The sequence below is a fragment of the Capricornis sumatraensis genome, chromosome 10 (genome assembly GCF_032405125.1).
Source record: "Capricornis sumatraensis isolate serow.1 chromosome 10, serow.2, whole genome shotgun sequence".
NCBI classification, from domain to species: Eukaryota; Metazoa; Chordata; class Mammalia; order Artiodactyla; family Bovidae; genus Capricornis; species Capricornis sumatraensis.
Window position 1 is genome coordinate 78,203,053 of NC_091078.1, and position 17,604 is coordinate 78,220,656.

Sequence of the window (17,604 nt, forward strand, 5' to 3'; positions counted from 1 at the left end):
CTCCTCCGCAGCCCCGGCTTCCCAGGCTCCAGGTGGGACTCGCCCCGCGGTCCGCGGAATCTTCACCCGCCCCCCTGCCCTCTGCCTCGCCCGGGCGCGCGGTGGGCGCTTCTGCCTGCTCCCGGCGCGGCTTCCCGGCGGGCTGGCGCTTCTCCACGGGTCCGCCCGCGCCTTCCATCGCCCGAGGGCCGAGAAGGAGGACGTGGGGAAGCCGACCTGATCCTCCCGTTACCGAGCGCTCGGCCCCCTTTACGGCGCCTGCCGCGGCGCGCGGGGCCCCGGGCCCGCTGGGCACGGGGAAGCATGCCGGGTTTCCCAGGCCGGGACGTAGCCTCCTTCCAGGCCCCTCCCAGGCGTGTTGAGGTCTGTGGTGGGAGGGTGCAGTGTGCGGTGCTGGGGGGCGGGTGGTCCCCGGGAATCTCTGCGCCCCGAACCCCAGCGCGGCATCATGGCTGCGGGAGGGCGCTCGCCACCGACCCCGCCGCTTTGGCTCCTCAGACGTTGCCGCGCACCGCTGATGGACCTCACCTGGCCATCTCAGGCCCTTGCTAACCTCCTGCCTTGTAAAACTAGTGCTAGTGGGGGCGAGCCGTTTTAGGAGTCCTTGTGGGTCTCACATGCGTTTAACTTTTCCCCTGTCCACTGGCTTCTGTAAACTTTACAAGCTCTCTCAGAGTGTTGCCCCATCTCACCCACTGTGTTCCTTGTCACTGTCGGAGTTTCACCTCTCATTCGCTTTCAAGCTTTCTCCCTTTCCCTTCCCCTTTCTTAGGCCAGTGGAAATCCAGTCATGATATCCCCGTGGAGAGGTGGGGGGGGTGGGGAACCAGCAGCTTTGCGCAGAAGGAAAAAGTAGCTCAGCTGCTAAAGCGTCCATCTCCTGAAGTGCGCCCGCCTGTTCCTCAGGGGCTCTCCCTGCAAGAGGACTCAACCCCGGAAAGGCTCTCTGTCAGGCCCTGGGGTTGTGCTTTCATGCACAGCAGCCACTCCTGCTAGTTTATGCAAGTGGGTACGTGCCCTTTGCAAAAGCCAGGTTTCTGATCTGAACCTTTAGATTTTTCGCTTGGCGGAAAAATCGTTTACGGATCCATGCGTTTAGTTATGGCTAGAGCTCAGTAGAGGACAATGGACTTGGCTAACCAAAGGTCAACTTGGTCGTAACAATGACCTGTTTCTGGGAGAGAATGGCCATTCTGCCTGTTGAATATGAAAGCAGGGAGCAGTTTCATTCGGTGAGTCGGATTACTGTGGTGGGAACCAGTCGGATTGTCTGCTCTTGGAAATGCTGAGTGTCCTGTTGGCCTGTACCAGTTGGTGCCTGTATGAAGTGGGTCATCTCCTTCCTGCTCACTCTTAGAATCTCTTCTGTTACGTTACTGTGTTGAGGATTGTACCTGCTACCTCACTTTTAGTAGCTTGTATTTGTTAAGGCAGAGAAAGGTTTTATAAGCCAGGCCTTCTGGTTATGGCTTATCTCACTAAATGCCAGACCCTCTGCTTACAGATTATCTCATTATCTTCTCTCTTAATATTTCTTTTAATTCAGAATATCACTGGGATGCAAAAGTCTTCTTTGACATCTTTTTAAGGCAATGTGTTTCATTTCTGACAGATTTTAGATACCTGAAACATCACAGCAACTTCTGGGTGGTTCTGAGGATTAAAGAGGTAAATGTTTCATTATAATTAGAGTCACTGTTACTATTAATGTGTATTTTAAATTTTGTGAAATTGTTATGAACTCACAGTTGGGTAAAAGCCTCAATTAAAATATTAATTCAGGTGACTTTTATTACAAATAACAAGGTACTCTTTAGGGATACCTAAAAGAACAATTATATTTACTGCAGAGGGGAAAAGGATTTCTTCTTAGCATTCCAACATTTCAGTTATGATTGCTTGATCTTGGAACTTGAGACGTGATTGAACATAGCAGTCTGTTTCTAAAGGCCCCGTCTCCATCAGCCATATTCATTGAAAGCTGATTTTGAACTTTGGATTTTTCCAGTATGCTGCAGTGACAGCAGACCCTGCTGGGAAGCAACTAATATGTACTAGAGCTTTATCATCTGATGGGGAGACCCTTTGAAAAACTAGAGCAAATATATCACTAAAATGAACCCCAAATGACATGTTTATTATCTGTGAAATACAAAGAAAAAAATCTGATTTAAGAGATTTAATCCTTCTGGGATGAGTTAGAAATGCAGGAAGGTTCATGACCATTATCTCTTTTCTCAATGCTAAAGCTAGATGGAGAGAATTTAAGGGTACAGCTCTGAGGCAGACTGTCTGGATTTCACTCCTAGAGTTTTCTTAGTCTTAGTTCTTAATATCATTGTTCTTACACCAAGCGAAAGAAAAGTTTCACAAGGGCTTAGGAGTTTGCTGCTGCCTCCTTGTACTTAGCAGAGTACCTGGCACGCTGCATATTCTCACATACTTCAGTGACTGTTAGTTTTAATCCAGCAGGTACACACTTGCTCGGACCCATTGTACTTCCTTTCTTCTTTCTTCCTGGCATGTTTTCCTGGATCCGCATCATGTAGATCTCAGCTTAAATGTTACTTAGCAACCCTGCCCCATCCCGTGTAGCTTTAAACTTTTATTTAAGAAACACTTAACATAGCATTTAACATGCCAGGTATATCTAGACATGTTGCCAATATTTACCTCTGCGGAGTCCTATGAGAAAGGGTTATTCTGATTTCCATTTAACAGATGGAAAAGCCGAGGCACAGCAAGGTTAAATAACTTGCTGAAGGTCATTCTTCTTAGCTGCAGCCACATTCAAACCTAGGTGGCCTAGCTTCAAAGTCTGCATGCTTAACTAGTGAACTGTGTTGTCTATCATATTACCTGACTTACTCAGGCATCAGCAAACAGGGTCCTGTCAAGGTCCTCCTCCCATCTTTGTAAATAAAATTTTATTAGAACACAGCCCCCCATTCCTAGCAGAACTATGGCTGCTTTCCTGACGGGCGCAGACACTATCTGACCTATAAAGCCAAAAATATTTACGGCCTGGCTCTTTCCAGAAAAAATGTGCTGGCCCTTGGTTTATTTGATTCACAGCCCTTGTCATTATCTGAAGTTGTTTATTTGGTTGTTTACTTTATATCTACTGCACTAGCTTCTAAGTTCCATGAAAGCAGCGGTCTTTCCTGTTTTATTCACCACCATATACCTAGCTCCTGACACAGTGCCTGGCCTACAACAATCAGTATTTGTTGAGTAAAAGAACATTATTCAGTAAAGTAGTGAAGTTAATTTAACCCCTTTGACTTTGAAGGCTCTGTCTTAATGAAGATGTTATCAATTTGACCTTTAGGTTTGGAGGTTGCTATGTTCATGCTGCTTGTCTTTGGAGCATTGCTTCCTGAGGTCCCCCTGAGTGGCCAAGACAAGGCTCCTCCCCAGGCCAATGGCATTCCAGCCACCCCTCTGTTCAACTATGCCAGCCTCCGCCTGCCGGAAGAACATATTCCCTTCTTTTTGCACAATAATAGGCATATTGCCACAGTCTGCAGGAAAGACTCACATTGTCCTTATAAGGTAAATCTTATTTCTCCTCTTCTTGCATATTTTTAAAAGGTTGCAATTGAGGCTGGTTTACTAGTTTCTCCATCATAACTTGAATCTGCAGGTAGACTCCTGGTTGTAACTGTGGGTCAGTCGATGTTTGTATTTCATCTCATGTTTCTTAGGACTCGACTTTGCTTAGAAGTATGTCCTGCTCACAAGGGTAAGATTACAAATCTAAATCACTAGTAAAAGAAATAGGCAGTCTGTATGGTTTGTTTAGTCTGTAAATGAAATAAATTAGATTTGATGCAGAAAAGAATATGTAGTTAAAAGTAACTGAAGAATTTCACACCTCTCTTTTCTTAAATTGCACTTAAGAGGATCTCTCAGCACTTCGTTTTGATAATAACACCTACACCTCTGTCTCTCCATAATTAAGACTGTTAGTGTGGCCTTCCTTCTGTTTCAGAGTTGTTGGAAAGGTTTCAAATTGGAGCCCATTCAGACATCTCACGAGGCCTCAGAGATCAAAGCGGGGCATTGTGAGCCATTTCCTTTCCCATGGTGCTGGCACAGGAAGCACGTGGATAGGCTGGGCTGGGAAGCCAGCTGGCACTGCCCCTACGGGCCCCACAGAACAACCTCCTGGCCTGCAGCAGTTGTGTGTCCCCCAAGGGCTAGGAAGCTATAAGTATTCCCAGATCTCTGCTGGTCCTGATCAATCAATAAAGCTGCTGATCCATTCAGTTTAGTTGTGATCCTTTTGGCCATAGAAATTCCATTTTTTATGACTCTCTTGGGTCATAAAAAACTGATTTTAGAATCAGTTTACTCACTTGACTTCTTTAAGCTACTTCAAGAAGTTTCAGTTCAGTCAAGGGGGTCGGGGGAGGGATGAAGTGGGAGCTTGGGGTTAGCAGATGTAAATTTCTCTATACAGAACGGATACATAATGAGGTCCTACTGTTTAACACAGGGAACTGTATTTGGTATCCTATGATAAACCATAATACAAAAGAAGATTTAAGAAAAGAATGTGTATGTGTATATATATATATAACTGAATCAGTTTGCCACAGAACAGTAATTAACACATTGTAAATTTCAACTATAATTAAATAAAAAATGTTAATTAAAAAAAAATCCCAATTCAAATGATCTGTGGTAGTCTAGCTAAAACCCAGACTTTTGTTTGGAAAACAGACCTGGTAGGGAAGGGATTGGTGACTAAAGATAATTGCTGTTAAGAATCTCAAGACGGTTTTTCTTAGAATTTACTTATTTCTCTTTCATGAGTATGTATTATAAAATGTGAAAGTGAAAGTTCTAGAAAGATTTGTTTTTTTCATGGAAAAAAAAAATCTATGAGTCCTCTCTGAATGTCAGAAGGTAGACCAGTCTCAACACACACCTCTTATGTTCCAGAAATACTTAGAAAACTTGAAATACTGCTGGGGTTATGAGAAATCCTGCAGACCAGAGTTCAGATTTGGTTACCCTATTTGCAGCTATGTGGATATGGGATGGTAAGTTTCTGGATGGACTTCCCTCCTGCCCTATACTTGTCTCCTTTCTCTGCAGTGTATGCTGAAACATCAATTCCCAGCTAGACTCTTTTGCTATTAGATAATAATTCTTTTAGATATTAATTTGCTTACACATTCATGAGTAATTTCACTTGTTTTGACTGTCTCCCACTGGGACAGGAATATATTTCCTCTGCCAGAGGGATAAAACAGTATGGTTCACAGAAAATACTTTTCCTCACCATATGCTAAGAAAAGAGATGGATGGCTGACTTTGGTTTTGGAGAAGAGAGTTAAGTATAATCAGTATTTCCAATACAGTCAGGGTTAATGGGGCAAAGAAAATACAGTAATTAACAGTTTATTGTCTTCAGTTCCAAATGATCCTGATTTCCATTGTGTATATTTATTATCAGGGAGTAAGTCTATAAATAACTTATTTTGGTAACCTCATGTAGTGAGGGTAGATTTTTAAAATTATGATAGTTTACTTAAGAAAATAATGACTGACTTCTAGCAATGTAACCTTTAGAAAATTTAAGGTCCAGAAAAAGTAAAAAGTTGAAAATCACAGAATTGTTTTGTTTGCAAACAGGACGGACACTCTTGAATCAGCCCAGGAAATATTCTGGAAGCAAGCTGACTTCGGATACGCCGGAGAGCGTCTGGAGGAGCTCCATGTGCTCTGCCAGCCGAAGGAAAAGGTGGATGTTCAACCCCTTCATAAGTGAAGATGTTTATTTAAAAATACCTGTGGTATCTATTTATTCATTTATTTATTGAGGTATAGTTGATGTATAATATTGTGTAAGTTACAGTTATACAATATAGTGATTTCAGATGCATGCTTTTAAAGGTTATACTCCAAATATTGCTTATATTCTTTGTGTTGTACAATATATCCTTTTAGCTTGTTTTATACATAATACTTTGCACCTCTTAATTGCTTGCACTCGTAATAGTTAGATTGTAATATAAATACAAGATAGAGGGCTCTATGAGAGGAAACCCTCACTCTCACATATTTATTGGCTTAAAGTTTTATTTAACTTCCAAAACCAAGTTGGAAGCCATGTCCTTGTTTTCACACACATATTATCAGATGGTCATATTTTGAGGTCGGTCAAATATTTCGAGTTTTAGAATTAATTATTCCCCCCAACATACACTAAAGAAGGTAAGTTGATGAATTACAACTTTATAAATTTCCTTGCTGGTAGTTTGGGACAGGTGATACATTCCCACCATGCTGCTCTGTATTTTTTGGCACTTTACATTTTGCAAAAAGCTTTTCAGTATGTTATCTGGTTTGATTCTCACGAACAGTATAACAGATAGGCAGGGCAGGTTTTATCTGTGCTGTTGGACTAGAGAGGAAAACTGAATCCTCAGAAATGTTAAGCAACCTGTCGAAGACCACACAGCTACTAAGTGTGGTCTTTTACAATTCTGTTGTTGTTGTCGTTCAGCTGTTAAGTTGCATCCAACTCTTTGTGACCCCAAGGACTGCACCAGGTCACATCAGACTTCCCTATCTTTCACTGTCTCCTAGAGTTCATGTCATCAGTTCATGTCCATTGAGTCAGTAATGCTATTTAACCATTTTCTGCCGCTCCCTTTTCCTTTGCCTTCAATCTTTCTAGAATTAAAATGCAGATCTTTTTCTTGTGCTTTCACTCATACCCCATTGCACTCAGTGATAAACACATTATCAGGAGGCAGTTTGGGGTAATAGAGAAGAATGGACTATGGGGTTCAAATCTTGATCTGTGGAAAGGGCACCCAACCTTTCTGTGTTCAGCTTCTTCTGCTTTAAAGCCACGCCTGTTTTATAACTTGTGGTAAAGCTGAAATGAGATTCCACACTGAAAAATGCTCCATACAGGGCCAGGCTCACAGCAAAGGGCTCAGTGATAGTTTTTTAAAGCCCCAGAGAATCATAAGCACTTAGGATTAGGGTCCACCATTCACCTAGAGCCAGACATCCTGGAATGTGAAGTCAAGTGGGCCTTAGAAAGCATCACTACGAACAAAGCTAGTGGAGGTGATGGAATTCCAGTTGAGCTATTTCAAATCCTGAAAGATGATGTTGTGAAAACGCTACACTCAATATGCCAGCAAATTTGGAAAACTCAGCAGTGGCCACAGGACTGGAAAAGGTCAGTTTTCATTCCAATCCCAAAGAAAGGCAATGCCAAAGAAAGCTCAAACTACCACACAATTGCACTCATCTCACACACTAGTCAAGTAATGCTCAAAATTCTCCAAGCCAGGCTTTAGCAATATGTGAACTGTGAACTTGCAGATGTTCAAGCTGGTTTTAGGAAAGGCAGAGGAACCAAAGATCAAATTGCCAACATCTGCTGGATCATGGAAAAAGCAAGAGAGTTCCAGAAAAACATCTATTTCTGCTTTATTGACTATGCCAAAGCCTTTGACTGTGTGGATCACACTAAACTGTGGAAAATTCTGAAAGAGATGAGAATACCAGACCACCTGCCCTGCCTCTTGAGAAATCTGTATGCAGGTCAGGAAGCAACAGATAGAACTGGACATGGAACAAGAGACTGGGTCCAAATAGGAAAAGGAGTACGTCAAGGCTGTATATTGTCACTCTGCTTATTTAACTTCTATGCAGAGTACATCATGAGAAACGCTGGGCTGGAAGAAGCACAAGCTGGAAACAAGATTGCCAGGAGAAATATCAAGAACCTCAGATATGAAGATGACACCACCCTTATGGCAGAAAGTGAAGAGGAACTAAAAAGCCTCTTGATGAGACTGAAAGAGGAGAGTGAAAAAGTTGGCTTAAAGCTCAACATTCAGGAAACGAAGATCATGGCATCTGGTCCCATCACTTCATGGGAAATAGATGGGGAAACAGTGGAAACAGTGGCAGACTTTAATTGTTTGGGCTCCAAAATCACTGCAGATGGTGATTGCAGCCATGAAATTAAAAGATGCACTCCTTGGAAGGAAAGTTATGACCAATCTAGATAGCATATTCAAAAGCAGAGATATTACTTTGCCAACAAAGGTCCGTCTAGTCAAAGCTATGGTTTTTCTAGTGGTCATGTATAGATGTGAAAGTTGGACTGTGAAGAGAGCTGAGTGCCAAAGAATTGACGCTTTTGAACTGTGGTGCTGGGGAAGACTTGTGAGTCCCTTGGACTGCAAGGAGATCCAATCATTTCATCCCAGAGGAGATCAGTCCTGGGTGTTCATTGGAAGGACTGATGCTGAGGCTGAAACTCCAATACTCTGGCCACCTCATGGGAAGAGTTGACTCATAGGAAAAGACCGTGATGCTGGGAGGGATTGGGGGCAGGAGGAGAAGGGGACAACAGAGGATGAGATGGCTGGATGGCATCACTAACTTGATACACATGAGTTTGGGTGAACTCCGGGAGTTGGTGATGGACAGGGAGGCCTGGCGTGCTGTGGTTCATGGGGTCGCAAAAAGTCGGACACGACTGAGCGACTGAGCTGAACTGAATGTTCCTGAGCTCCACCCAAGCCTCTGACATCTCAGGCCTCTTTCAACACAGTTGGCAGAAGTAGAAACAGGCTCCATGGCTGACTCTTAAACTCCTTTGCCTGCATGCATACTCAGTCACTTCATTTGTGTCTGACTCTTTGCGACGCCATGCACTGTAGCCTGCCAGGCTCCTCTGTCCATGGGATTTTCCTGGGAAGAATACTGGAGTGGGTTGCCATGCCGTCCTCCAAAGGATCTTCCCGACCCAAAGTTTGAACTCACGACTCGTGCATCTCCTACATTGCAGGCAGATTCTTTACTGCTAAACTACTGGGAAAAGGCTTGCTGAAAGTAACTCATATTTGACAAACTACCCTTCCTGCCTTGCATTTTAAGGTCTGTGGCATGTGCCTTCTTCTTTGTTTCCTTTGGCTCGTCTTTGAAAATGCTTTTTCACACAGCTGTGAGGGTAGTGAGGGTTCTGAGTGCCCTTTTTTTTTTCTCATGAAGATAAACTGAACCATAAACCATACAACTCTGGGCTCTTAAAAGTTTGAAAATTAAAGAAATAGAACATTTTGGAGTTCTTTGTAGTAACCTAAAAGTGTGCAAGTTGGCAAAAGTATGCTTGGGCAATGCCTCCCAGGGAGGAAAATTCTTAAACAGAAGTGTCATTGGGAAGTATTCATCACAGTGTGTGGATGTCTAGCAAGTCTGGGTGTGTCCTTGCAGTGTTAATGCTCACAGTTATCTTTTTCTTGTTTCTCCACCTTATTTCAGAATGACTCAAGTCTGGTGTGTTCCCGTTACCTTCAGTACTGCAGAGCCACCAATATCTACCTTGATTTAAGAAACATCAAGAGAAACCACGACAGGTACTTCAGTAGTGGATGTTAAAATCTAAGGAAAATCTTGAAATATTTGCAGGTCCAGGATTATGCCTTGGATTTGCTTCCTAATAATATGGTTAGGAGGTTTGAGAATGGGAGAGGGAGATGAATGACCCACACCTGTCATAATGAGTTGATCATTATGAAGCTATGTGATGGCTACGTTAGATATGATTTTGCTACTTTGTAGAAATTTGAAATGTTCTATTATAAGAGTTAACTTCTAATGAGAAACTGATTTTGGAAATTGGTAGACCACTTTAGTTATAACCTGTGTGCCTGAGTCATGAAAAAAAATTCCAAATTCAATTTTTTGTTATCCACTAGATTCAAGGAAGATTTTGTCCAGAGTGGAGAAATTGGAGGACACTGTAAACTTGACATTCGTTCATTGATGTCTCAAGGTCAGCGCAAAAGCCCTCTGCAGTCTTGGTAAGATTTTTTTGGGGGGGTAGGGGCAGAGAATATGTTTCTGAAGTATTTGTCTTTATTTTTGATGCTTACGAATTTTGGTAGGGACTCTAAATGGAAAATGTGACTCCATTTGTGGATAATTTGGCCTGAGCTTCTGGGGAGTGATGGCTCCACAGTGAATCATCAGTTGTATTTGACTTAAGTATGTGTTCATAAAATATTAGGAAGTGATACTGTTTACTGTTTGCTAACAAAAAAGTTCAAAAATGAATTTTTTTAGCTCCTCATAATTGCTACATGTGTTTTGGAGAATACATTTTAAAAAAATACATACTTATTAAAGCAGATACCAAGCATATAGAGAAATGTACAGTTTGGATTTTGAAAAAGTAAGCCCACTTGAGTAACTCTTACCTGGTTTACAGTTAGACCATCATCTACCCAGGCTGTCTCCCAAATGCAAACCCCATCTTCCTTTCCAAAGATAAACACTACCCTGATTTTAAGCACCTTTCATAAGCTTTTTGAACTTTAGATAGATTGAAGAACACGTTTTGATTTAAAATTTTTTGAATATTAAACTAGGTCTCTCAAGACATTTACTATCTCTGGAAATTAGAGAGTTGGGGGATTTTAAAAGCTTTATATTTTAAGATAACTTTAGAGTCATAGACATTTAAGAATAATTCAAAAGTAGCATAAGAAGTTTAAAAATAGTACAAAGAATTTCCATTGTACCCTTACCCCAGCTTCCCCTAATGATAACATCTAAAATAAGCATAGTACAGTAATCCAAAGCAGGAAATTGACATTGGTACAATGTTATTTTTTAATTTTTCTAAATTTAAAAATTTATTTTAATTGGAGGCTAATAACTTTACAATATTGTAGTGGTTTTGCCATACATTGACATGAATCAGCCATGGGTGTACATGCGTTCCCCATCCTGAATCCCCCTCCCAACTCCCTCCCCCTCCCATCCCTCGGGGTCGTCCCAGTGCACCAGCCCTGAGCACCCTGTCTCATGCGTCGAACCTGGACTGGCGATCTGTTTCACATATGATAATATACATGTTTCAATGCCATTCTCTCAAATCATCCCACCCTTGTCTTCTCCCACAGAGTCCAAAACTCTGTTCTTTATCTCTGCATCTCTTTTGCTCTCTCACATAAAGGGTCATTGTTACCATCTTTCTAAATTCCATATATATGCATTAATATACTGTATTGGTATTTTTCTTTCTGACTTACTTCACTCTGTACAATAGGCTCCAGTTTCACCCACCTCATTAGAACTGATTCAAATGCATTCTTTTTAATAGCTGAGTAATACTGCATTGTGTATATGTGGTACAATGTTATTAAAGAAACACATTTGAATATTATCAGTACTTCATGCATTCTTTATTTTTTTGGATGTAGAGCTCAGTAAAATTTATATCATATGTTTAGGTAAATGTAACCACTATCACAGTCACTAAAGAAACTGTTCCCATCATCCTAGAAACTGTCGTGCTTCCCTTTATAGTCATACAGGACACTCATAATGTTCATTTTCTTTCTTTTTGGTGAGATATAGTTGATATACAATATTATATAAGTTTCCAGTATATGATATAGGGATTCACAGTTTTTAAAGGTTATACTCAATACTTAGTTATTATAAAATATTGGCTATATTCCCTGGGTTGTACAATAATATTTCCTTATGGGTTCAGGCACAGCTGGGCCTGTAGAATCTGTTTCCTAAACTCACTCATGTAACTGTTATCTTTAGATTTTCTTCTCTGGTTGTTGGCTAGAGGTGTCATTTCTTTATCATATGGACTTCTCCCTGAGGCTGCCAACAGCCTGGCAGCCAACTTCCCCAAGATCATATTGTCTGAGAGAGAACATGTGTAAGCATGGCCCAAAACGGAGGCCTCAGTCTTTATATTTATACCCTAATGGTCACACCGAAAGTGACTACCATCACTTCTGCCATATTCTGTTCATTACAAGTGAATCACTAAGTCCAGCTCACCCTCCAGGGCAGGGAATTCATCTCCACCTCTGGAAGGAAGAAGTATTGAAGAATTTATGGACATATTTTTGAAACCACTGGAATAAATATTTTAGCATTATGTGTGTTTTAAAAGGATCTCTTTGATACTTGTCTTAAGTCACATATAGTCTCAAAGATAAAAAGTTTACAAATGATCTGTAGGTTAACTTGTGATTGTCTTCTTTTGTATGGAATAAAATTGTACCAAGTGGCTTCAGAAGTGGTTTTCCGAGAAACAGAGTTTTCTTTCTTCTGGGAAATGTAGTTGTCTGCAGTTTTTCCCAAGGTACTTGATAAGTCTTGGTATGCCCTCTTTCTCAGAATCCAAAAAGTTTCTCTGGGTCAGTGTTCCTTCTGAGCCTTGCCAGACTGCAAGAAACCTTTCTGAATCTTTCCACATTACTGGTAGATTTTTTTGTTTTTCCAGCTCTCTGTGGAAATTTCTTCTTTGTCAGAAATGTTCCCAGTTGCTCTTGCACATTAGGCTGAAATTTAAAATCATTTGTGTTTCTTGTCTGAACATTAAAATTGATTTCAAGCTGCATAAGTATTAGTAAGTTTGAGAAGTTTCACATGTGTTTATGAGTATTTTCTGGAAATAAAACTCACCGAATGAACAGATCCTGAATTACAGTATTGCAACAAGAGATACAGGAGGAGCCCTTTAAAGCATCTCCTGATTCTTAATTCCAGGTTTGCGGAGCTACAGAGCTACACTGAGCTCAACTTCAGACCTGTAGAAGATGCTCAGTGTGACACTGTTATTGAAAAACCAACCTACTTCATGAAACTAGATGCAGGTGAGAAGTTAATTTGTCTGTTTTATTTATTGGTTAATGTGGCTTTGTTCCTTTTTACTGATATATGTGTTCCTGTAACTTTGGGAAGCACTTCATGGCAAAACCATGGGAAACAGTGGAAACGGTTACAGATTTTATTTTCTTGGGCTCCAAAATCACTGCAGATGGTGACTGCAGCCACAAAATTAAAAAAACACTTGCTCCTTGGAAGATGAGCTATGACAAACCTATACAGTGTTTTAAAAAGCAGAGACATCATTTTGCTGACAAAGGTCCATATGGTGAAAGCTATGGTTTTTCAGTAATCATGTACGGATGTGAGAGTTGGGCCATAAAGAAGGGTGAGTGCCGAGGAATTGATGCTTTCGAATTGCAGTAGCTGGAGAAGACTCTTGAGAGTCCCTTGGACAGCAAGGAAATCAAATCAGTCAATCCTAAGGGAAATCAACCCTGAATATTCACTGGACGGACTGATGCTGAAGTTGAAGCTCCAATACTTTGGCCACCTGATGGCGAAGAACTGACTCATTGGAAAAGACCCTGAGGCTGGGAAAGATTGAGGGCAAGAGAAGAAGGAGACAACAGAGGATGAGGTGGTTGGATAGCATCACCAATTCAATGGACATGAGTTTGAGCAACTCCAGGAGATAATGAAGAATGAGGAAGCCTGGCGTGCTGCAGTCTATGGGGTCTTAAAGTATCACACATGACTTAGTGACTGAACAACATTAGCAAGGTGACATTGAACAGTAGATTTACTTTTTGGTTTCTTCTCTTGAAAAAGTGAACTAATTTGAACTTCCCACTGTTTTATGTTCTGGCGTGCTAAAGAAACTTTCATATCATTGTCAAATAACTCAGTGAAAACCGAAAGATGAGTGGAGAATGCCTGGGTACCCCTTTTGCAACTATATTTACCCCATGTGGTTTCTCTAATTCCTTGATTTAGCTGGTGCTTCAATAGAACTTTTTAAAAATTAAGAGCCCTGTATGCAGTGTAGGTGGGAAAGGAAGGCCTGTGGCCTCTTCAGGCAGACTTTGTGATACTGTCTCCATGACTGAAGCTAACTTGAAATTCTTTTGGAAGTTAGCCCTGGCATATATTCTTGGGAAAAAAAAAAAGTTAAAATTATTGTCCTGTTTACAGTTAAAGCTTCCAATTCTCCACATGCAAGCACAGCTTTTGCTTTGTGAACTTGCTGCCCTGGAGAGAAGAAACACAAATTGTACCTATTATCTTTCTCGTTACAAGAAATGGAGATTTCTGTGCCACACCACATCCAAATTCATGAGAGGCTGGGCTTACGATGAAATATAGAGAGCCCCCTGTCATGAATATTTCAGAATTCCTCTAATTTATTGATCATATTTTTAATGTGCTCCACTTCCTGAAGTCGTAATTCTTACATGACAAAATCTGAGGTTCAGAAATCAGACAGGTTTAGGTTTTAGAAATGCAAGCAGGTAAAAATGCTGTGTTCAAGGTCCCAACACATTTTTAAAATATGCAGATTAAAATGGAGCAAAGAAAATACTGATCTGTCTGAGGAAGGGTTGAACATGTGCAAATAGTTGAATTTATGTAGCTACTTATGCAATAAAGAATATAAAGTTGGAATAATAGGCGAGGGTAGATCTGCATCCTCTCTTTCCTGTGTTTATAACTCTGCCTTTTTCTTCCAACTTAACACTATCAGCCCATGTTCCTTCTCATATTAACTTTTGTTTTTAAACAGTTGAACAAATCTCATAAACATACATCAAACAGTTTTCACTCTTTTAAAAGAAAATAACTTCTATTATTTTATTTATTTATTTTTGACTGTGCTGGCTCTGTTGCTGCACGGGCTTTCTCTAGTTGTGGCAAGTGGGGACTACTGTTTAGTGGCTGTGCCCGGGCTTCTCACTGGCGGTGATTTCTCTTGTTGCGGAGCACAGACTCTAGGGTAGTGCGGTGGGGAGAGGGGATGAGGAGGAGAGGTGAAATGCTTTAGGAGTTGTGTCTTATGGTCTCTAGAGCCCAGGCTTAGTCGCTCCGCGGCGTGTGGGATCTTCCCAGATCAGGGATCCAACCCATGACTCCTGCATTGGCAGGTAGATTCTTCTACCACTGAGCCACCAGGGACGCCCCCATATTAACCGTTACCTTGAGAAAATGAGCATTCCACAGAATAATACTCAAGTGGGGCCTGTTTCTTGAGGACAGAGCCTACGTTTTTTCCCTCTTTTATAAATCCTCCTGGTACCAATTGCTGTTTTATACATTTGGTCTCCCTCAGTAAGTGCTATGAAGTTGCTGAACGATTCATGAGAAGCTAATGTGGGCTGTGTGCTAATCTGGGAAAAGGAGATGGCTTGTCATAAGACATCATTTTCCTTGTTTATTTGAAAATGTGCTCTTTGGCAGGATTTTTCTGGGTGAAAATAAAAAAGTCCTTCCAAACATTCACCTAAGATACGGGTCTAAAAAGGGAGTAATTTTTTTTTTTCTTTGCCTTTTCCTTTGTTGAGATATAATTGACATCCAGCACTGTTTATGTTGAAGGCATACACTGTAATGACCTGACTTTTATAAATGGAGTCCTTTTTCCTCTTAGTTTCTGGCACACAGTGTTATTATTTGCTAGGAATGAAGTCAGAATACTTTATGATTTCTGCTTTCGAAAGTCACTGTTTATCTTTTAACTGACCTTTCCTTTAAGGTGTCAGTTCTTGGAATTTCACCCCATTTAGATTTATACATTTATTTCTCGTGAATGCCAGAATTAGGAACTTACAAAGAGCAGCGCCACCCTCCCCTTTCCTCTTTGACCCAGAACACTCCAGCTGGTTGAAGTTTTCCCTTGTGCCAGGCACTGGGGTGTCTCCTTTAGGTATGTTACCTAAAAGCTGGCATCTAAGTATATTGACTTCCTATTTCCAGTACAGAAGCTGAAGCTTTGGAATTTACAGACTTACCTGAGAATGTTGCTCATAATTTCAACCTCTTTCTGAGTCCAGAGTTCCTACACTTTTAATTAGGACATGAGATTTCAGCTCTTTAAATGATAACTGGTTACTGTTTTCCCAAGAAGCAATATTATAAGTAGTGATTAAAAGGAGAAAAAGAGACAGGAATGAAAAAATACCAAAATGTTAATGGTTGCCATCGTTGCCAGTACCATCATGAGCAGGTATCGATTGATTTTTAAAAATAAAAGGTCATAAAAATAGTGATTAGTCTTAATGGCTCTATAGTTCTCATGTTGAGTTAAAGAAGCTTCTGTTACTTTTTCTGGGAACTTAGTGATCAGTTATTTCTTAGTGTGTAAGGAAAAGGCATTCCTAGTTTTCACATGATCGATTTGAAAATAAATGTTTGAGCATAATCAATCTGTCAACTGAGGACAACTTGTGTATGATCATTTTATGTTTAGAAAATTGTTAATTTTCCACTGATTCATTTCAGCTAAAAGTCTACCATACTGTAAATGGATGGGGTAGAATAAAAATTGTGTAATCATTTCTTTTGGGGTTAATGGACATTAATTTCTTTTTTTCTTTCAATCCTAGGTGTTAACATGTATCACCACTTCTGTGATTTCATCAATCTTTACATTACCCAGCACGTTAACAATTCCTTTAGCACAGACGTGTATGTTGTGATGTGGGACACGGTACGAACTGGCTTTCTGCTTTAGTGCTGTCTTTACCTTGCTCAGTACTGGTTTGACTCTCATCTTATGTAATAGAATTTGCTAAGATGCACGCACTTTTACACATGTACACATACATATTCATGCATGTGCAGATGGTGTGAATGCATCTGTGTGGATGAATTTATGTGTAGGTATACACATGGCTGGGCTTCCTTGGTGGCTCAGTGATAAAGAATCCGCTCGATAATGCAGGAGATGTGGGTTTGATCCCTGGGTCAGGAAGATCCCCTGGAGGAGGGAATGATAGCCCACTCCAGTATTCTTGCCTGGAGAATCCCATGGACAGAGGATCCTGGCGGGCTACAGTCCATGGGGTCGCGAAAAAGTCAGACATGACTGAGTGACTGAACTACAACCTCGATACATATGGGAAGATGCACATGTTTTTGAAATTTAGAATGAGGTTGTAGAAGCTTGCTTTCCATGCTTTGAGGAGGTAGAGCTCAGGGTGCCACTGAGACAAGCATAAAAGATCGTCATTTGTTACACTGTGGTCCCTGGGTGGGGAGAGCCTGCCTCTGTTCACAGTCTGGCCTCTGGTGATCGCCATCCGTTTCCACTGTGGTCCCTGGGTTGGGAGAGCCTGTCTCTGCTCACAGTCTGGCTTCGGTGATCGGCATCCATTTCCACTGTGGTCCCTGGGTGGGGAGAGCCTGCCTCTGCTCACAGTCTGGCCTCTGGCGATCGCCATCCATTTTGCCTCACTGTGCCTTCCTGGTTGCTTCCTGCTTCGTGCCAGGTTGCGCCGCATGTATCTGAGTGTTAGGCCTACATGTAGCTACACATGTTGAATCACAGCTGCTATGGGCTTATTTGTTTTTAGTGCATCTTTTTCCCTCTTCTCTTTCTTTGCCTGCCTTTCACTTGTTTTTTTCCTATAGCTGGCCCTTCCACTGGCCAAGGTCATCCCAAAGTTGCCCTGTTACTCTCACCTCTAGAATGGGAGAATTACAGTATCTACCTCAGTGTCGTTTTGAGGATAAAGCATATCATGTGCAAACAGTCTCAGCGCCTGATCCACAGCACATGTGCTCTGAATGGTAACCATGACAGTGGGCTGGAGAACACATGGTATATAGTGTGCATGCTAGAGGCTGCCCAACCTGGGAGGTGGGAACACCCACCGAGAAGTCACCTCAGGTTCACTCAGACATTCCAATGCTCAGGATGCTCACAGGGCCCCCTCTTACCCCAAGTCTATTGAGAAGGATGGTTCAGGGGAAATACAG

General features: G+C 41.4%; 1 protein-coding gene across 1 annotated transcript in view; it reads left to right on the plus strand.

Moving 5' to 3' along the window:
* EOGT (EGF domain specific O-linked N-acetylglucosamine transferase) overlaps window positions 1-17,604 on the plus strand; it is a 36,985-nt gene continuing 19,381 nt past the window's right edge. Inside the window, exons 1-9 of the mRNA XM_068982311.1 lie at window positions 1-32; window positions 1,613-1,668; window positions 3,332-3,555; window positions 4,951-5,051; window positions 5,647-5,755; window positions 9,310-9,404; window positions 9,747-9,851; window positions 12,571-12,677; window positions 16,230-16,333. Of these exons, the coding sequence (XP_068838412.1) occupies window positions 3,346-3,555; window positions 4,951-5,051; window positions 5,647-5,755; window positions 9,310-9,404; window positions 9,747-9,851; window positions 12,571-12,677; window positions 16,230-16,333 (831 nt within the window). The 5' untranslated portion in view covers window positions 1-32; window positions 1,613-1,668; window positions 3,332-3,345. The remainder of the gene's footprint in view (window positions 33-1,612; window positions 1,669-3,331; window positions 3,556-4,950; window positions 5,052-5,646; window positions 5,756-9,309; window positions 9,405-9,746; window positions 9,852-12,570; window positions 12,678-16,229; window positions 16,334-17,604) is intronic.